The sequence below is a fragment of the Polyergus mexicanus genome, unplaced genomic scaffold, assembly GCF_030449975.1.
Source record: "Polyergus mexicanus isolate NDT 795.1 unplaced genomic scaffold, iyPolMexi1.0 SCAF_11, whole genome shotgun sequence".
Lineage (NCBI taxonomy): Eukaryota > Metazoa > Arthropoda > Insecta > Hymenoptera > Formicidae > Polyergus > Polyergus mexicanus.
In genome coordinates this window covers 8,596,223-8,618,973 of record NW_027223331.1, presented here as the reverse complement: position 1 = coordinate 8,618,973, position 22,751 = coordinate 8,596,223, and the positions used below count along the sequence as shown (strand labels likewise).

Here is a 22,751-nt window from a genome sequence, read left to right as displayed (position 1 = left end):
CAAGATAAAGTTGACATTATTTTATTAAGATAACGGCGCCCGTGACAGACGATCCCGGGGCCCTATTGTACCGCGCTCCATCGTCTTGGTTGAGAACCCCACCCCGAATGTTTCCAATCCCGAAGAGAGGCGATGTCCAGCGGCTCCGTGTTGCGCGCGACAAGGAAGGGGGGATGCGTTTCGCCGTCGTCGTCGTGGTGGTGGTGGCGGTGGTGTCGTTACTGCGCCGCTCGTGTGTACCGGTGACTCGGCGATCGCGGCGTCACGCGCGTACGTTCGTCTAGGACTCGTAAGGACGCGAGGCCTGCAAAAGTCGGAGCGATATTCCCGTCCCGCGCGTTCTCGTTCAGTGCGCGATATCCGGTTTCGTGGAGCGTGCATTATACGCGCTGTATCCTTCCTGGCTAATAACGTCGCCGTAGTCGTCGCGACGTACGCACGTACGTGCGTGCGTGCGTGCGTGCATGCATGCGCACGCGCACGCCCGCGCGCGCTCTCGGCATCGACGGAGCGAAACGTCGTGTGTGTATTGCGCGCGAGAGGAAGAGAGCTAGTGTGAAACGGAAGGAGTTTCAGTGGAAAGAGGGGCGGGAGGGGGGAGGGGAGAGAGAGGGAAACAACGCGCATTAGAGTTCTAACGCGCGATGTGTCTGTGTCCGTGATTCGTGAAAAAATTGCGAGAGACAAGAGGACATATACGAGTGCACGATAGTAAAGTGTAGGAGAGAAAAAGTGTGTGTGAGAGAGAGAGGGGAGAGAGAGAGAGAAAGAAAGAGAAAGAGAGGCGGCGGCGCCGCTTCTTTTCACTTGTCTACTTTTTGAGAGAGGGCGGAGGAATAAGCACCTCCGTCTCTCTCTCTCTCTTTCTATTCCTCCCGTGAACGTGTGTTGCGTGTGTGTTGTGACTCTTCCCCACCTCGTTGGCGCGCGAGAGGACACCAAGGGCGCGCACAGCGCACAAAACGACGAGGTAGAGGAAGACGAGAGCGGCGAGGAAACGGGAAGCGTCGGCGTCGAGACGATCGGCGGCCGATTACTACTACCTGCTCGGCGACGATTGAACGCCGTGAAATTTTTCACGCTACTAACGTTAAACGTTATCGGCCACTGTTGATCGTTTAATCCGCGAAGTGTAGTGGAAAATAAGATGCGCGGCAAGCCATCGGCGAGTCGCTTAGCGTAGTAGTGTGTATCGTCTGTTTGACGGCGGTGGCGACGGCGACGGTGGCGGCGGTGGTGGTGGCGGTGGCGGTGACGGTGACGGTGACGGTGACGGTGACAGTGACGGTGACGGTGACGGCGGTGGCGACGGGGCCCAACGACGAGAAGCGGTCGGAAAAATGGCGTCCGATAACGAAGCCTCTTGCGCGAGTGACCCAAATTTCGCGGTGATCTGCTCGTTCCTTGGCTGCTTCGGCAAATCCTGCGGCATCATTTATCCGGACATCGCGCGACTTCAGGAGATGCTCGAAAACGCGCAGGAAGGTGGGTCTTTACCGCGGTCTCTCCCTTTTACGCTTGTATGTATGTGCTCTCGTGTGCGCGGGAGGGAGGGCCGATAGACGCGGACGTGTATATACGCTCTAGACGGTGTGTGTCATGAGAGAGAGAGAGAGAGAGAGAGAGAGGGAAATAGAATATATGTGAAAAGGTGCGAGAGAGGGAACGACAACGATCCGCCCCCGCAAAAGGCCAGTCGTCTAAGCGTCGTACCATTAGTTTCCTTCGTACGACTCCGCTTCGACTGCGAGCCTCATTCTTTCTTCCGTTTGTCGATTCGTTCCGGCAAACGGGTCGTATCTCTCACTTCTCTCTCTCTCTCTCTCTCTCTCTCTCTCTCTCTTCGAACGCGCGATGACGAGCAAGGTGGACACGGCATACGCGACCGCTGCTTTTTGTTTTGATGCGCGAGATAGATGAAGGTGATCGCGAAACGTCCTCCCCGCCCGTCCTTTCCTTTCACGTTTCGCGCCGATACGTTTGGCGTAACTAACATGTTTCCTAAGCTAACCGTTGTTAGTGACAGATAAACGCGAGATAGGTTTTACATTGTTGTTATTCTGCCGCGTGCTGCCACCTTCCTTGTTGTCAACTTGTCTGTTACACGTGATTACATACATGTTACAAGCGACGCGCCGGTTTACTACAATTTCGAAGAAATGTCATTGATCGTTGGTACTATGAGACTCGTATACGACGACCGTGAATCCGCACGATGAAAAACCTATTCTATGGAAACAAAACAGTTCTATGTTGTGTTTCTTTTTCACACATTACTTGTATTTTCATTCAGTCAACTTTAGCATTAACCTTGAACTGCTTTTTTGTAACATTTAAAATTAATTAAATCTATCAGATATATTTTTCTGTTATTTTAGTTTTTGTATCAGTATCATTGTTACAATTATACGCATTTGAAAAATAAAACGTTAAATAAATATTACACTAAATATTACACTTTGTCGGAAAAGCTTTGACATAAATCATTTATTGTTATATTAGGTCAATATAGAATTTCTCAATTAAAAATTTTCCTTGTATTTATTCGATAGTGATTCCTACAAATTTATTATTACTCTTTTTAGTGTCACGAGAATTAATAGACCTGCACATCAAGTTGTTACGTAAAACACGTAAAACTGTGTCGCCAGAAAAATGGGAACGAGCACTAGTCAAGTTTTGCCACACGTACTCTAATCAAGATGGATGGGAACTTGAACGCTTTGGTTACAAAAAGGCTCGCATTGCTGTTAAACTGCGTTTACTTAAAGTATGAATCTATAATTATATTTTTTTAATCTATAACATTAAAAGATTAATCCATTTTTTCATGCGCAAGCCCTTTTTGTATTCTAGATACTATTGGAAACACAATTTGACTTAAATCAAAAATTTAAGAATGAAGTGAATAAATTGGCAGCTGATGAATTACGTGTGGAGCCATTAGGAAGGGACAAAAGTGGATTAGCATATTGGTGTCAGCTGGACGAGGAGTGCAACATAAGGGTTTATAGGGAAGATTTAGACGAAGAGAATTGGGAACTAGTAGCTCAGTAAGTTTTTTATTACACACTAGATTAGAAGCAATAATATGCTTTTGAAAATTATTGTTTTTTATTATTAATTCAATCTATCAATAGTGCATATTTTATATTCTTTGTACTAGGGATCGAGAGGGTGTTGTTAGTCTCATAAACACCTTGTCGAATGGCGAAGTTGGAGCTATACCAATTAACGAGGATAGCAATAGTTTAGAAATCTCTGAAAAACCTATAATAGACACTGGTCAAGTAACGACATCACCAAGTCTGGAAGACGAAATTGTGCAAGAGAATGGCATTCAAGATGAAGCAAACGAAATGAATGATAAACAGCTACCGAACGGCAGAAGTGACGAGTTTGAAGATGAACATGATCAGGATGAACAAGATCAAGATGATGCTAATGAAGCTGAAAATGACGAGGAAGAAGATATTGATGCGGAAGAGGAAGATGTAACAAATGACGAAAGTTCCAAGCAGATTACAGAAGAAGACGATTCTCAAGAAATGGTACAAACGTCGAGCATAAAATCAAGATGTATGAACACTTCATCTACATTATCAGCGTCTAATTTGAAAACGTTAAACATGAAGGTGGATGTAATATCAGAAGACATAAGCCGCAGAGAGGCTACCGACGAAACATCCGATTCTTCAGCATCGGAGAGCAAATCCGCGATTATACATAAACAGACAATACCAGATATCGTAAAATCCGAGATTGAAGAATCGGCGCCGTTAAAATCGATAGAAACGCCTGTTATTACTTCGTCTCCACTGAAACTGGTGAATATTTCGGAGTTAAAACAGACACCTGAAGAAAAGTTGTTAAGTCCAACGACACCTGTCACTGCGCTGTTAAACGCGACGAGAAAATATGGTGCCTCTGACGAGATGACAGATCCTGTTATGAAATCGCTCGAGAAATTATCTGGCAAAAGTAGCGTACTTTTTTCCTCCACGGATTCTGTTTCCATGGCACACAGCAAACTATCTGTCAAGCCAATAGATCAATTGGCTGCTAATCTTGTGAGGATACAGTCAGAAAAACTAGAGAAGCCAAGCGGATCAAAATCGTTGGAAAAGATAGCGGAATCTCTAGCAAGATCCGGCGGTATATTGGGAAGTACCATGAATGGAGAGGACGACAGATTGCCGCAAGACTTTTGCTCAAGAAATCAATCTGAAAAATCGGCAACTCTCAGAGGCCATAGAGGCATAGACTTATCGACATCACCGCGTGGCTGGGAGAGCGCAAGCGAGCAGAACAGACCGATGGATTTTTCCGGAATCGATCTTTCTAGTCGAAAATTGGGGAAGACAATGGATCTGCCTTCCCCGGGCTACCGGACGCAGGACTTCCAGCATCGAGAGATGGATCTGAGCACAAAGAAGCTGAGCAAACCGGAAACATCGAATTTACCGTACGATGCACGTAGCGTGATGATGCGCAACCATGCGATGGTGGCCGATCTGAGCAAGCGGCAAATGCCATTCACCGCGTACGAGATGTCATTGACGCCGTATCACAATACAGCTAGATTACCCGTCAAGGATGAGCATAGATTACCGAGCTACACGATACTTCCCGATCCTAGCAAGATTACTTCCTTGAGGATGAACACCGTACCACTGAAACGTCCCTTAGAGGGTGATGATGTGCAGCAAGACATGTTGAAGAGGATAAGAGCGGACGTAATTCCAATCAGAGGCTCCATAGATAAGAGACCGATGATGAGCGGCAATTGGAGGGATGAGGTGAGCGAAGCTATCGAGGAACCTATGATGATGGTTCAAGGCGAAGGATCTGGTAGTGATTGTGACGCGGTGAATCCCATTGTCGGAGAAGCTGTGGAAGAACCGACAATTTTTTTTTACGGTGAGGGTTCCGGCGCGGAATGTGAGACAGGTAATCCCGGTGACGACACGCCCACTGACAATAAAGAAAGCAACGAATCAAAAACTGAACCTGATTCAGCTACCGCGACATTATCGCAGAGTAAGGTTTTAACCGAGAACGAGGTGTCTACGGGCTCGATAGTGTCGAATAAAACCCCTGTAAAATTAAATAGAAACTATCCGCAATCTAATTTAAGTGTAAACGATAATTGTCAAATAGTAGATTCTATGCAAGAGAAGCCAAAGTTTAAGCAGACGTTGGGCGTCCAAATAATACCTAAAAGTACAACTGGTCCCGTCAAAAGGTTATCTAGGTGGGACGTGGGAAAACCGGAGGAGAAAACAGAATGTGACAGTAGTATCATATCACATGTGGAAGGAGACATATCACTGAAGGAAAATACAAATGATTACAAACATGACAATGCAGAGCAAAAACTGTTGAACATGGATACAGAATCGCCAATTAAAATCACAGATTCTCCTGATGTAAATCAAGATGTCAAAATAGATGACAACAATTTTGTAAACACAGGAAGTGAAACCACCATCGAAGATAGTGTTAAATTGCAAATGTCCAATGTAAGTTTAAAGAGTACGAGTACAATGGAACAGGAAAGTGATTCTAAGCTTCAAGAATTCGTGCAGTGTGATTCTTCTATATCGTCGTATCAACTAGATATCTCACAGACACCCGAACAATGTACAAATTCTGAACTGTCTATGGTAGATTCAGCTAATGTACAAAACGATTCGAATAGGATAGTTTCACGCGAGCCAGGTACTCCCGAAATAGCGGATAACGAATGCAAACCAGCAATTGCCAATTCTCCACCGAGATTTTTTTTTGGTCCCAATTGTATCTCCTATACCTCGAAAACCGATAAATTAGAATCGGAGCAAAGCTTGATCGCATCTGCGTACGATAAAACGGATACTGTGCAATATGAATGTGTATCTTCATCGAAACCAGTGGATGATACCGTTTGTCCGTACAAAGATACAGAAGATTTTGAGTTGGCGCAAACAAACAATAATTTGTTAAAAACAGGTCTGTTTACTTCGGAGTCTGAGAGTGTTCCATGCGGAAATAATAGCGAAGACATGAAAAAAATTGAAGCACCAAGCAACACGTGGGATCAACAAACAACTGCAGCATTTAATAGCTCAATAGAATCAAGCGATGTATCCGAGTGTGATGCCACTAATTCATCTGTTGTGAAAGTTTCAATAGAGGCGAATAAAGAACTGAGTATACAAGAATTTGTTTGTACCAGCAAAGAAATGGAAGAAAATTATTTTTCAAAAACTCATACAAGTACATCAGAAGCAGTAACAGAAAATGAAAGTATTAATGATATAAGTATGACTGAAGAAGATCCAATAAAAATCAGTTCGGTTAGTGAATCCAGCGTAGTTGAACCAGTAGATAATGAAATTATTGAGCCATCACAATGTGATCAGTCTATTGATTCTGAAAAACCTGAAAGCATGGAACAAGCTCGAAAACATATTCCTTTTGAAATGTTGGACGACAAGAATTTTGAATCACAGCTATCGGATGATAAAAAAGATAAAAATGAAAAACCAATCGATGACTGTAAAACTGAAAACAATCATCAGTCTGCTAATTCAAACAGCTTCAAGGAAGACGAAAGGAAAATCGAGTCTGTGACAACACCGCATTCGTCTTTATCGCTTCTTACTCAAAATTCACAAGCAGAATTGATCAATCTTAAGGAATTCGAGGATAACAATTCGAACGAGTTATTGGATTCCACGAATGCAGCCAGATTATCCGAGGATTATCAGGAAGCAAACAGCCTTCAAAAGAACGATCTTGATTTCGCTGGAGAGAGTTGCGACAAGCAGAGTGATAAGAATGACAATTTTTCTGAAATCGATGGTCAGGAAGATCATTCGACTGACACAGATAACGAGAAGATGAAAGGCCCGATCGGTTCCGATGCTGATTCGTTATGCGTTAATTACGACAAGAATAGCGAAAGAACTGATGCATTGTCGGACGTAGGGATGCAGGATGATGGATCCGGTGATTTCGAAGAGACTAAAGAAAAAGGACTGAATGATGTACAAGTTAACAATACCGTGTTTGATATGGATTCTGTGACCGTTTCAGAGTCTGCTCTTGAAGAGAATGATAAACATGACTTAGTTCCTACCATAGGCAGTTCCGATGATATATCTGTGCAGGATTCTTCATCTCAACAAAGTGAATCTGGGCAAATAGACAATAAAAAAGTTGAAAATACGTTATCTGTCACTGATAAACCTTCTACATTTAATTTATCAGAAATAATATCTGAAACAAACATTTTTGAACTGCCTAAATCGGATATTGTCGAAACTACAAAAGAAACAAGCTTTTCTAACATAGTTCAGGCTACAAGCGAATACGTCGATGATGTTTCTGAGAATCTCAGTTCTTACATCGATCAAGATTCGAACGAAGAGATGGTTATAGATGATCGCGTATCTGAGTCTAATGAATCGTTTAAAGAAACTGAGGAAGTTACAATGAATGATGAACAACCAGAGGATGTAAAGCCGGAAGTAATGATGGATTCCGAAAAAGAAGCTTCTGTTGTAGCAAATATTGAACGAGAATCTTTTCAGACTGTAATAGAAACTGAAATCGCAGAGAAAAAGACATCTGAAACCGATGTGCAAAGCAAAAACAATAAAGAATTTGCAGAAGATGAAAGCAAAATTTATAATATTGATAAACAAGATATGACAGTAGTAGAAGATATTTACGATCTCAGTAAAAGTAAAGAAATTGTCGAAAGTGTAGAAAAATCAGAGATAAATACAACAATTGTAACTACTGAATTAGATGTACATTTAACAAATGTTATTTCTCAAGAATCACAACAGGAAGTAATGAATGAGAATAAACAATCGCTAGTTGCGAATTACGATAGTGATTCCAATGATGATAGCGATAATGTTTTCGATCCTAATGTGGCGCAAAGTGATTTTAAGGATGATGTTGCCATCTCGATGGAACGAAAGACTAACGAAGATCTGCTGGAAAAATCATCTGTCAAAAAAGACGACATTATCAGCATAAATTTAGACTTTGATGCACCTCAAGAGAAATTATCTGAGCAACAAGCAGAAGAATCTTCACAAACGAAAATTATTGAAATATTAAATGAAGATGTTACGATCGTTAATAAGCAGACAGAAGTTATGTCTATTTGCAACATTGATAGTAATATTGAAAATTGTTTGAATGACGAATCGACAAAGCCTTTAAATAAAGATGAATTCCAAGAAAAAACAGACATCCACGATATTTTTATTACTGACAATTCCAAAACATTGGAAGTGTCAGATGCGACGAAACTAGTAGCTCCAATCATGACTGAAGAGATAACTGAATCTGTTCTAGAAAAGAATTTTGAGATGTCTATTAGCCATAGTGAGAAAAATAAAGAACATTTTAATAATTTAATTGATAATGTGAAAACGGTGCAAGACTCTCAAGATGCAGTTGATGAAGTGATGGAAAAGACAGATTGCTTAACACTCGAAAATGTGTGTAATTTCGGCGAAAACGACGTGAATAAATTTGGAAAGTCTTCATTTGCCCAAGAAAATGCAGAAAGTAACGCTGTGGATAATCAAGTGATCAATATATTTGATGTAAAGGAGCAGCATATAAGAGACATTGACGAAAAACTGAACATCAGTTTGGATACGGAAAATATTGTAAGATTGAAGAATGTAAATGAACACATTGCTGAAGAACTGCCTATTCCATGTAAAAGATTTAAAGAAGATCTAATGAACTATGTTAAAGACAATAAATTGCAAGAAGAATGTTTAACTAAACCATCCGTGGAAGAGGTGAGTTTACCACCGATTCAAACAGGATCGGATATTGTGCTAGCGAAATTGGATAATGCTTTAGCTGCGGATAAATCGCATCTTGAAGATGCGAAATTAGAAGACAGCGTATCTTCAGATGCCTTATATTATCCAAATTCGATGTCTATAAAGATGGAAAATGTTAATAACTTGGATAGTAACAATCAAAATGAGCCTTTTAGTGTAAACTTGAATATAAATAAAAGTACAGAAAATTTCACTGCGCCTTTAAGTACGAAAGATGAATCGATGATATTTTTTACTCGAGAGACCATCTCGGAAGTTAGTGCTTTAAAAGCTGATATCAAGAAAGAAGCCAGCAAGAGATTGATCGATATCTCAGACATGGAAGATGTTCCTCCGCTAAAATCTAAGCCACCGTACTTGGAAACCGATGATAAGACATTGGAAAATTTAGTAAGTACCGAGATACAAGCGCTTAAGAATTTAGATACATTGAACGAGGTTGAAAAATTAAAACCACAAATCAAAGATGAAGCGAAAATATCGGCGATCTCTACAACGCAATTGTTTCAAAACGATTTTGGCACGATTAACGATTCTACGGCTGCTGCAGCGATAGAGGATTCTAAAATCAGTTTGGAAATTGTGGAAAGAAAAGAATCATCTTTAGAAATTCAGAATGTTGAGATAAAAACTCTACCTGCAGGTAAAGTTTCCGATTTATCTGCAGCTTCTGACAGCGATTCGACAGGCATGGACAACGAGGGCGTTTTTAATGTGCCATCAGAGGAAGCTGATCCTTTAGCATGTACCGATGATGATGTTTTGAAGAATAATACCGAGGATGACACTTTAAGGAATATTACCGAAGATGACGCTTTGAAGAATATTACCGAAGATGACACTTTGAAAAATATTACCGAAAGTGATGATGCTTCTAAGATAAGTATCCGTATAAAGCCAGCATCCGAAATGGTTTACGAGGGATGGAAATTAGACAGCACTACGGAAACGCCAAAGATTTCGCGAAAACGGCGAAACAGCGCTCATGAGTCAAATTCCGAGGATGGGACTATAAAACAAGAAGATGAAGAGATGATGGGCGGCAAGAGGATGAAGCTACGCGCAAGGCGTATGCCCGATAAAGAATTACGAAAATCCATTGAAGAGAGTCGTGAGGTAGCGATGAGTTCCGAGGACGAGGCTGCAAAATGTGATCCCGATAACGCAACGGAGTACGCGGCTAAAGATGGTAGTGATGATCCGAATATTATGCAATTGATGCCGATTGACAAAAAGATTAGGGGTCGTCCTAGAGGTAAACGAAGGCGTGGTTTTCGAGGAGGTGGACGTCCCAATCGGCCGAAACTTGCGGAATTTCAGGGCGATCAGACGTCAGAAATATCGCCTGGTGCTCATCCCGATGGGGCTTCTAATGATGCTTTGAATACAACGCAGAAGAGGCGAAAGAAACGTAAGTATATATGTAAGAACATATATATGAGAACATATAACTTATTGAATATGATAAAATGTTAGCGTAAAGACCTACTAAAATGGAAAAATCGTTTTTACAGGAAAAATGGTCCTCGGCTTAGAAATAGGTAGAGATATTTCACTGGAAACAGGAATACCAGGACTAGAACAGGATGAGACGCCTGTCAGGCAATCAAGAAGAATAGCACAGCTGAAAATTAAAGAACAAGCAGATAGACGCAGAATCGAGGAGGAAACTATGCGTGATTTGGAAGAGAAAAAAGAATCGGAGAAGAAAAAGAGAAAGAAGCAGAAAGTAAGTTATTAGATTAAATAAATGAAAATTTTATAGCTATAGATTGTACAAATAATTGTATATTATACAAATATTGTTTTATTTCATGTAGCCGGAAAGCGAAGAGGATTATATAAAAGAGGTTATCATAAAAGAAACTGAAAAGGAGAAAAAGTCTAAAAAGAAACGTCGAAAGAGAAAAAAGAAAAAGATGCTAGCCAAATTTAACGAAGCAAATCCATGGCAGAGCTCATCCGGATCTAGCAGTGACGAAGAGAATGAAAACGAAGACGAAGAAGATGAAGATGAAGATATCGAGAGCGAGGGATCTTTACTGTTTAAAAGTGATCACGAGTTTTCTCCAGAAAGCGATCTCGAAAAAGACCAAGAGTCTGAACCGTTAAGACGTGCTAGAACTGCACAGAAAGGTAAGTTTATCGTTCAAAAAGAATGTAATATTTATATTTGATTATATTTATATTTGATTATGATTTCATTGCATTTATTTGTCGTTAGCCCAAAGTGATGTTGAAGAAGCTGAGGATGAGTATGCCTGTCAGAAATGTGGCAAAGCTGATCATCCCGAATGGATTCTTTTGTGTGATTCTTGTGATAAGGGCTGGCATTGTTCATGCCTCAGGCCAGCTCTTATGCTTATACCTGAAGGCGACTGGTTTTGTCCGCCGTGCCAGCATGTAAGTTTGTCTTACTTTGAGAATTAATTGTTTGCATATGAATAAAATATATAAATGTTGCATGCTAATCAATATATTTCTTAATTCCGTATACTTATTCCGCATACGAAATTATCTTTTAAGAATCTGCTGGTGACTAAGCTACAAGAAACATTAAAAACACTCGATCAGTTGACAAAGAGACACGAGAATGAAGTACTACGGAAGAAGCGATTGGCTTTTGTCGGCATAAGTCTAGATAACGTACTTCATAAAGGCGAGACGCAACGCATGTCGAAAGGATCGAAAGCATCCAGTCAGGAATCGGATAACGGTAAATTTTAATGTAGCAATTGATTTAAATTATTTTAAGTGTAATTAAAATTATATATATAATATTCATGTAAGTTAATAATTGTGTTATTGTTATATAATTTATGCCGATTTGTTTTTATAGACTCTTCGGACTCTTCCTCGTCGGCCTCTAGTTCCGAAACATCGAGCAGTGAAGAAAGCGAACCAGTTTATCAATTACGTGAACGTCGATGCGCCAACACCTACAAGTTTAACGAGTATGATGATATGATTAACGCCGCAATTCAGGATGAAGTTGAAGCGGTTCAAGGTGCTGGCAACCAGGGAAGGGGAAAAGACATTGCAACGATAGTCAACGCGGAGAAGGAAGAGGCTCAGGTAAAATGATTAAACAACAAATATATGATATGCAAATGTGATAGTATTATTATATATAATGTCTGTTCTTTTGTAGGCCGAAGCATTAAAGATGACGCAATTAGAAGAGGATAAGGACGATATGGAATCAAAACCAGAAAAAGAAAGCGACGAGGAATATAAGATTGAGAATGAAGATATGATTGATGAAATAGAAGAGAAGCAAAATACGGTTGCTAAGAAATTGTTAGCACGTAAGAAACATCGAAAATTAAACAGCCTTGATATAAGCAGCGAAGACGATCCAGATAGTGATGAAGATTTCAAGGGTACGAGTTCCGAAGAAGAGGAAGACTTTGATGATCATATTACATCATCCGACGATAGTTTTGCCGATGTAAAACGACGTGGTAGAAAAGGCGACTCGCGTCCTGTTAGAAGATCTACCAGAGCTCGTATGACTAGGGCTTATGATGAAGATTTTAGTGAGTTGTGACAAACTATTTATATTTTTTAATATCTCAATTCTCTACGCATATTTTTTCTATGTAATATTTTTAGTAATATTTTTAATAAGTATAAATTTAACTAAAATAATTGCATAATTTTTAAAAATTGTTTATGAAAATTATTTAAAATTTATATATATTTAATTCTTATATATATATAAAATTGATTCAACTGATAAAACCGATCAATTTTCTGAGTTTTGTGATTTATGTTCGATTTAAATATTTATAGCGGTCTCTGTGATAAAATATTCTAATTGTAAGTAAAATTTAAAAATAAATTATTTAGATAAATGTGTTTTTTTCAGTCAATGATGACAGTGAGGAGAGTGATCGGCCAAAGAGAAAGAAATCGCGATCGATATGGGGTGATTCGGATAGCGAGGATAGTGATAATTCGTGGAGGCAGAGAAAGAAAAAGTACAAAATAAAGATAAAAATTAAAAATGATGTATTAAAGATTATGAGCAAGAATATTTAAAATTATTTATTATTGCAGAAGCAGAACAATACCAACATCCAGGATCAGAACAGTACCCAAGACAAAGGGCAAAAAAAGGAAAAAGAGAAAACGTATAATAGAATCCGACAATCAGAGCGAGAACGATGAAGAAGATGAGCCGAAAATTGAAGAACAATGTGAACCTAACTTGCAAGACGTAGACACTAGTGGGTTGACTGAAGTGATGGACATTAATAAACAAGAGAATTTTGAAAATAACACTAGTGAAAGTAATGTAAAGATGAAAGATGTTAAATTACAAGAAGTAGCCTCAGATGATCCGATTCCTCAGATTTCACAGCCACCAGAGATAGTGCCAATTCAAAAAATCAAAAAGGTAAATATTTTTTAATTAATTACTGATGCTTTTTTGGTACGTGAAAAACAGCGTAATATATTCTGCTTCGATCATTAACAATGTGAAATTGTTGTTTTTTTACTTCATTGCTCATTTTCTCTATTTATATCACTATATCCTAAAATAATTTTCGCTATTTTTAAGTATTTAAAAATTTCTACTATTCAATGAACTGCTTCTTTGGGTTTTTACAAAAACTACTAACTTATATCTAATATATAGGGTATCCCAGAATTACCGCATCACACTAATAATGATGAATGACTACTAATGACGAATTCTTGAGATCATTTTAAAATGATTTTTCCTCAGCAAAAATATCGAGGCATAATTTCCGTGTTATAAATGATTCAAAAAGAAGGGCTTTTTGCAAACTAAACTTTATAGCATTAAAACTATTTCTTTAGTTAATTTCAGATAGAGTTTACTTTAATAGAGGGAAAGAATTTTAATTTAAGACTTAGTTATAAAAATATATGATGGAAAAATTAAGAATTTGCAAAAAATGATGATCTCTCTTGATATTTAGCTGAGGAAAAATCATCTTCAAATGATTTCAAGAATCTGCCATTAGCAGGTGGTGCGGTAACTTTGAGACATCCTATATAGTAAACTTTTTAAATACGATGCTATCAACCTATGTTTTTTTGTTTTTTTCTTATTTGTTACTTTATCACTGCAATATACAAATTGATGCTGAATATATATATATATTTTTTAGGATATTCTACCTAAACCGAAAAAAGTTCCAACTATTAGACGAAAGGTATATATTTATTTTATACTTTGATTTAATGATAATTGCATGATATTTTTACACACAAGTAAAATAATAATAATTTTATTAAAAAATATGACAACACTGTTAACTCTCAAAAGGATACAGAGAATTTAAATAACATATACGATAGATTAATAAAGGTCGTTTAGTCTTTCTCGGTATCTTAAATAGAGTGGTTGACACAGTGTGTCATTATGACATAGCTTTTTTCTCTTTCAACTTTAACTAATGCAGGTACATAAATTTGTTTATTTCATTTTTGTAACGGGATTATCATTATTTAATATTGTAATTTTAGTGCACTTGATAAGGATCAAAACCATATGGTCGAAACGTTGTGATAACAATCGAACAATAAATTGCCAGTTGGGTCGTACATATATAAACACTCCTTTAATAATAATTTTATCAAATTTTATTTTTTATAGATTATTTATGGCGGACTTCCAGACGAAAATAGACGAGAAGAGGAGGAAATATTAGGTAGAAGGACTCGAGGACGGAAGATCAATTATCGAGAGGAAATAGCATCAGACAGTGAAGAGGTTAGACATTTTAATTTAACAAAGTTGTTATGTATATTAAAATTCTGATTATTTTATAGGAATTGAAGAAGGCGCTGATGATGAGGAAGACTGGCGAGAGCGAAGATGAATTTGTGGTGAACGAGGCTGATGACATAAATGATGATGGGGAGAAGGATTCCGATTCAGGTAATGTAGCGTTTCTATATCTTATTTATATATCAAAAGATATTCATAGTGCAGCGTTAGGAAAGCGCTACACGCAATTTCTTTACTTGAAAAGAATTGTGCATTTGTCATGTATTTATGAATTACATTATGTATAAATATATAAATAATGATCGTTAGGTTAGGTTAGGTCAACTTTTTTTGGTCAACTTTTCTAGGAGATGTTTATATTCCCAAGAAGGATGCTCTAAAATTTAAGAACAAATCACTGAAGAAACCGCGTAACGGCAAGAGTCTTGCAATGAAGCGAAAATCATTGTCGGACGATATGCCGAAGCAAAGAAAGAAACCTGGACCGAAACCGGGAAGCAAAAACAGAGCACGTAAACAGAAATTAAAGGATGATACAGATGGAGATATGATTGGCGCGGTCATGGACAATCCTATCGATATAGCGTCTAAAATGGATGAGAATCTTCCAGATAATGTCGGACTGACAGGTACAACAATGTCGGTGGCGAGCTCGTTTACCGGAGATGTTCCCGAGGGTTCGCTGACGAGTCTTGGTGCTGGGGAGTTGGCTGACTTGGATGAGGAGCAGCTCGAGCAGATGATGTTGGATGAAGAATACGGACGACGGCAATTGGAGCTCGCGGCAATCGAGATAGCGAAAAAGAAGAAGAAAGAGGAACGAGAAGCTAAGAAGTTGGAGAAGGCGCGTTTGAAAGCTTTGGAGATATTGGCAGCAGAAAGACAGAGGGATCCCAACGCGCCCGAGGGAATGGATGGCGAGGCGCCTAAGAAGAAAAAACGCGGACGTCGCAGCAAAGCCGAGATAATTGCTGAGCAAATGCGCAGGGATAGTGCGTCAAATCTGGGCATTGCGCCGGCGGCAACCGTCGGTACTATTGGCACGCCGGATGGCGTGAGTAATATGCAATCGCACAACGTGAATCCTGATACTTTGCCTACGAGTTTGACACCGGAAACCGATAGAAGCATCGAAGGTGGGCATATGCCTCTTATGACTGGACCGGATGGACAGCTTTTTAATCCAGACGGGACGCCGATGAAGCCGAAACGACGAGGTCGTGGCAAAGGCAAGAAGACGCTTGCATTAGAGGCAGCCAGAGCCGCAGAGGCAGCGGCTAAGGCCGCGGTCGAAGTCGGCTTGATGGCCGGTATGGGCACCGACTCGAACCCGGAGATGAAACAGAATGATATTCCGAATATTCTTCCTACACCAGGTAGCAGTACATCTGGTTCGGCGCCCTCCACACCACCGGCGAGTGCCGTTCCGACACCAGGCCCACCGTCGACACAATCGTCGAACTCGCAGCCGGTTTATCCAGCGCTACCATCTGGCCAACAGTCTTCCGTCATTACAAGAATGCTTCAGTCCCAACCAGTATCCAACAGTCCGCAGTCCTTCACCGCAGCAGCAGCCGCAATGGGTCACAAGTACTTTGGTGGGCCTAATGTCGGTGGACAAATCATGGGCGGTCCGCGAACGGGATATGAAATGCAGCCACGCGCCAGGATTCCATCTCCATATAGACAGGCAGGTCAATCATCTATACCGTCGCATTTCGCCGCGGTTAGATCGGGCACGCCGCCGATGCGTATGCGAGTACCCGGACCGCAAATGTATCACACGCCCCATCATCCAATGGATCCGTCACCGTCGGGCGGTGGACCAATCTCGATCAATAATCGAGATCGCAGTTCACCTCTAACCGGCGGACCGGCGATGATTCCGCCATCAGCCGGCAGTCCATTGACCAAGGGCGGCCCGACGCCACCGCCCCCGCCGTACGTACGGAGCGGACCGCCGATGGCCAGGTTTGCCGAGAATCCCATGGGACCCAGGCATCAGATGCCGCCGTTCACCAACGCTTCGCCGGTCAATCACAACCTGCAACAACCTTCGCCGCCCCCCAATCGACCACCTGGTAACTTCTCACCGTATCATCCGCCTCCGCCTCCCAATTACCATTACGGTGCCTATCCACCACCCCCGCCGATGTCCACGGCGGACGATGCAGCCGCCTACCAGGGCTCACCGTATCCCTCGGAGCACTTCTCTTCACCGGCAGACAACCAACCTCCGATCCAGGGGCCTCCACCACCTCAGGGACCGCTGCCACCACAGCAGTCGCATCCAGGCGATCCCAATGTCGGTAACAAACAGTACGATGAAGAGGGCACCGGCGAATTTGGTGGGCTGGTATCTTATTTCAGTAGCCAGAGAGAGGACGATCTTGATTCGTAGCATGAATGAGAGCTTGGCCAACCCTGAATTATTAAGTAGGGAGAGCGCGCCCAGATAAAATCGCAACTTTTGCCGCAGAGGAAAAACCGATAAACGCAATGTAAACGCGAATATCATACTCCGGGAGAATCGATTTTTCGAAAATACTAGTGCGTTTGCCGCGTGAAATATAGAGCTAGAGTCTTCCTCTTCGACTCCTCTAAAGCAAACAGTTGTCCTGTGTAATTTTTGCACTTCTTACGGAAAAAATATCGCTGGAAGCAAATACGAGGTTGGCCAAGTGTAGAGTAAATGGAGAGATAAATTTAGAGCGACGGGGCGGAGCCTATTTTCTAAGAGTTGTAAGTTTTTCTGTAATTAGCTTTCAGTTCGATTGGATTTATATACGACGATGTGCGATTGTACGAGAGCTCTAAGATAATGGAGATACAACGGTCGTCCTATCCAGGTGATGATGAAACAAAAGATCTGACCTGAATTATTTTTCATCATCATTTATTACTATAATCCATCAGTGGAAATTTGCGAACAAAGTTACTCCCGAAAAGTTTTAAAGTGAGAAAGTATCCGCGTTCCGCGTAATAGTTGTATGTTCCGTGGAACGGGGAACGCGAAAAATTAATCTTTAATAACGATGAAAAAGGAAAGTTGAAAAATTGAACTGGCTGGAACGACGTACTGTTGTTAAACATGTACATATGTAAATAATATATAAGTCATTTAGATTATATATGTATTATATATATAAACATACACAGAGAGAAAGAAAGAGAGAGAGAGAGAAACGCAGTCATGCAGAATATACTATAAAAATGAATTAGTGCGGAAAGGGCACAAATGTAATATTTAAATTTAATTCAAGAGAATGGCATCTGAGTATAATAAATTAACAAAAGATTATGAAGACTATTACTATAATTATTTATAAAGAAAAAGATTAAGAATTTATGATATAGACAGTATATTGTATTTTACAAATTTTACTTCATATAATTCTGAGAAACCACTAAATATAGTTATATTGGAGAGCAGGAGGCTGCTTTAAGTATACTCTTTGCAAAAAGCAAGGAAAAAGTGACTTTGATAAAAAAAAACTAGCATTAGCATAATTGGCGTACCACTGCATATATGTGGAAGCAGTGCAATTATTTATATATTTGAAATGATTTATATTTCTAATTTGTATATTTTTTTTCTATATATTTCTATATAATTTTTCGATTATTCAGGCACGTGCAAGTTCTTTTAATTGAAAATTTGCGCAAAATATATCGCGCTGACATTCTCAAATAAAGAGAAAGAGAAACAGATATATATATATATTATATTATATTATATTATATTATATTATATTATATTATATTATATTATATTATATATAGCAAATTATATTAAAGAGATGTGAACAATATATATGCAGATTATATAGAAATGTATTATGTGATTATGACTTGAGATAATGATTCTGACTTAAAATCCGTCTGAGTATTTGTGCTTATAGTGCACAATATTTTGAAAGCATTGTCTTGCGCGGCTTTTCTAGGAGTTCCTTCCTGTACTTTCAAAATTGTCGATATATTCATATCCTTCTTTAATATTTCAAACGTTTTTATATGATTATGTTTTACTATAATCATCCCATTATGTCGTTTAATATGATTATTTCGTTTAATGTGAAAATTACGAGTTATCGCAAGAATAAAATTGTGTCAATCAACACAATTCGTGGAATCTTACAACTATCAGAAATTTTTCTTTAGATTGATTAAATTAGTCAGAGATAGAGTTAGAGCTAATTTTAAATTAGTCAATATTTTTTAAATCTTCTGATTTAAAAAAGAAACGGAGATAATGCATAATTAATTGAAATTTATTAAATATTTGTTTGGCTTTAATATTGCGCAAGTAAGCACTATATCAGTGTCAAGTTTGCGATATTGTTACTGACCGATGATTCGATTCTAAGTCCAGAAAGGAAATCATAGTAGACGGGGATAAGAGTCATTATTCGAACAGATATAGCTGAAAGCATCTCAATTTTCTTTTGATCTTATAGTGATGATCGTGACAGCCTCCTGCTCTTTGAAGTTAAGACGAGGCCGCTAGTGGCCGTGACGTATGTGATGCGATGGAAGAAAAGAAAATCATGTATCTGTTTAGTTATCACACATACGTGCATACCTAATATAAATAGAAGCTATATGAATAAACAAGAAAAAGATATTACATTATCTTAGAATTAGCTTGCTTGGGAGAGTTTCCTTTATTATGTTGAACGTTTTACGACCGGATCGAACGCTTATATACACGTATACACGTATGAAAGAGAACACATTCACATACACAAATTACATGCCGTATGTATAATAGAGGGGTTTACTATCACTAATTTTATTATTTTTACACCTATTACGATGTATATCGATTGTGCGCGATTGATATATACAATTACTTCGTCTTCTTCTTTAGACACAGCAAGTCTTAAGAGCCGCCGATTCTTAGATTACGCATCGAGGAACTAGAGATGTATCATGATAGCGATTATACTACTTCCTTTTTTTTAGCGTGCAATCGGCGGGACGCATGTCCCGCGATCTCATTTACATTGACGTTGATTTATATAAAGATAGGCATATATTATTTACACCGGCATATCGGAAATCGCATATGAAATCCTTGTCTCGACGACGAATCTGTACGTCAGAACGATCAATGTCATTTTATAAATCAAAGTTATTTAGAAATATTTAAAAAATTTAATGCAAAATCCAATGGCCCGTTTTTCTCAGAACTAAGAAAATTATTCTGAAGATTAAGGGAAAGTGAAATCTTTATTAAATTTGCGCATTTTTTTTTTTTTTTTTAATGAAAGAGTGTTATAGATCATGTGCGTTTTGAATTGTTCTTTGTATCTTGAAGTGATATTTCTCAGTAATTTAAAATACCGATTAGTATCGCTAACATCGAGTTGTTAAATATTTACAAGTATTGGAACATTCGTCGTTTCAATTCAGAGATATTATAAACACAATTTTTGCACATGGCATTGCATTTAGTGAAGTAATTTTTAATATCTTTGAATATATATATATATATATATATATATATATATATATATATATATATATATATATATATATATATACACATACATACATATATTTGCGATATGATGGTTGTTAGAATTATGGGAAAGTTGAATAATTTTTGAATGCAATACGGGCATGGATTTTTTCAATTTGTACGCATGGGAATTTTTCTAGCATTTATGTGTGTTTTTCTTCTCCCTATTTCTTGTCCCTATGAGTCCTTCCTCGAGGCGTATAAATTTGCGGAGTGGCTCATTAAGACAATAGTAAACGTGGTGCAGTTTAGCTTTTCTTTTGATAAGGGTCTAGACTAAACGCAATTATTATATTACATGTTGTAGCCTAAACAAAAAGATTTTGTAATAAAATTCAATATATTGAAATAATATATATCATCGCGCGCGTGAATTTTTTTTTTTTTTTTTTAGGTTTCTTCCTCTATGCCACTTTTTTCCCTCTTTATTAAAAAATAGAAAATAATGAACAATCTTTTACACAAGAGAATATAAAAAATATATACACATACATACATACATATACATGTATGTGATTTCTCTAACAAAATAATTAAATCTCTAAAAAATATTCTTGGAAATATAGAAGTTTAACAGATGTAGCTATATATATGCAAAACATGCGCTTCCTTTTTCTCAATTTTGATAGTAAGTATTATGTAATTTAATAAATATAAAATATATAAATTTCTTGAAATTATTAATATCATCAAAAAATGTAAACTTAAAAACAACATTAAGATTAAAAAATATAACAAAAAGTTGAACTATTATTAATAACATTAACTAATAAAAAAATAATTATTCTATACTCAGATAAAAAAATTAATGTAAACTTACTACACTAAAATACTAAATCCAGAAACTGATTCTGATTCTTCTTTAATAATATTTATACGTTTATGTTTTACACGATTTAATTCAGAGTCAAAATTCTAATAAACAATTAAAAAATAAAGGATATCAAATTATTATATACGTGTAAAAATACATTTAAAAATATAAGAAATATAAAAATTTTATAAAAGTTTTTATATATTATAATTGCACTCCGTTACACTATTTCTTCTCCGAAGCGTTTGGTGGACAAATAAGAACGAAGAATTTTGTTCTTCGTGCGAAAATAACGTTAAGCAAAGCGTATCTATTGTTGTTTGTTTTAAAAAGACTTGTAGTAGAGTATTATAATTATATATCTTATCGTTTTACTTATATATAAATTATGCTTATATAAAGTTATATATACCCAGACAGCACAAGGATGTCCTTAGGACGTCCAAAGGGCATCCAGGACATACATGTAGGATATCCTCAGGATATCCCATTGTAATCCTCAGATCTCCTCTGGATGTCCTGAGGAAGAGTAAATGATAGCCGTATATTAACCTCTGGAGAATCCGGGGAGATCCTGTGGAACATCCTAAGGATTTTTATAGGATATGTTAGGGATATTTTTCGTATATTTCAAGGAGCAAATTTTAAAATTTAAATATAAATTAAAATTATGTTTTGTTATTTACTGCCAATATTAAAAATCTAATATTAAAAATAGTTCATCGTTCTTTAATATTTGAGGCTTTCGTGCTGTACATGAATATTTTAGGTTTGGCTCCCGGGTTTGAGTTGTGTAATATTTTCTAAACAATCCAATATCTGAATTCCCTATGTTGAGATTGCATCAGAAATTGAACTGATAGAAAATAATTACATTTGTAATTTCCTGTCAGTTGCTCTTTGCAAGCTTTATATAATTCTCATGACCAAATCTCAAATACGAGTTCGCGTGTCGCATAGCGGTAAACAAACGAATTAGCGGTTGAATACTATTGTTTGTAAAGTTTTTGGAATGTTGCGAACAGTAACATTTCTCATGAAATATTAAATAAATAATAATTTTGGATATCTGAAAATGTGCGCATCAATTCAATTATTAATATTAAACAAAATTAACGTTAACAATTAATTGCACATGTATATGTCCTCTGGAAATCCAAAAGACATCCAATATAATAGATAGGGCAGATATATCCTACAGACATCCAGGGGTTATCCAGTGGACATTTATAGGACATTAATACTTATTATAATACTTAAGATTTCTAAATTATATAAAATAGCCGACACAACTAAAAATAATTATGTATGCATATTAAACTTTTATAAATATATTTATAATAATATCTTAAAACATCCTACAAATGTCCTGAACCGTCCTGGACATATTCAGGATGATCCTGAAGATGTTTTGTGCTATCTGGGTAATAGCTTTTAATGTGCATCAGTGCGCACTAGTGCATCTAACTGAATTTATAAATTAAAAAATTACTTAAATAATATAATTAATTATAAATTAATAACGAATTATAAAAAGCTATATATAAATTAAAAGCATAATAATTTGATATTCCTTAAAATGCTTGATAATTTTATTTCAAGAATAAGAAAAAAGTAAAAGCAATTTATTGTAAATATCTTCTACGCGTTACATATTTAAAAATAAGGGAAAAAATTATTAAGAAAATTTATTTTATGTCACATGCGCATATACATAAAAATACTTCAATAATAACTTATTATCGCTGTTTGTAATATATACTAGAATGACAAAACATCATG

At 37.6% G+C, this 22,751-nt stretch overlaps 1 protein-coding gene across 1 annotated transcript; it reads left to right on the top strand.

The window, feature by feature from the left end:
* Positions 1-211: 211 nt before the first annotated feature.
* Positions 212-20,137, top strand: LOC138937790 (microtubule-associated protein futsch). Its single transcript, XM_070304396.1, has 16 exons — positions 212-1,485; positions 2,586-2,770; positions 2,857-3,053; positions 3,167-10,275; positions 10,379-10,593; positions 10,685-11,000; positions 11,089-11,267; positions 11,391-11,580; positions 11,704-11,939; positions 12,016-12,403; positions 12,736-12,847; positions 12,927-13,266; positions 14,009-14,053; positions 14,497-14,613; positions 14,673-14,781; positions 14,979-20,137. Exons 1-16 carry the CDS (start codon positions 1,341-1,343, stop codon positions 17,030-17,032), a joined length of 11,937 nt encoding a protein of 3,978 aa, XP_070160497.1. The 5' UTR covers positions 212-1,340; the 3' UTR covers positions 17,033-20,137.
* Positions 20,138-22,751: the final 2,614 nt, after the last annotated feature.

Bases quoted from the DNA above. Each gene is read 5' to 3' on its own strand.
- LOC138937790 (XM_070304396.1), top strand. From the start codon at position 1,341: ATGGCGTCCGATAACGAAGCCTCTTGCGCGAGTGACCCAAATTTCGCG. The intron at 1,486-2,585 runs GTGGGTCTTTAC...TACTCTTTTTAG, and splicing joins GCTCGAAAACGCGCAGGAAG to TGTCACGAGAATTAATAGAC. The intron at 13,267-14,008 runs GTAAATATTTTT...TATATTTTTTAG, and splicing joins CAATTCAAAAAATCAAAAAG to GATATTCTACCTAAACCGAA.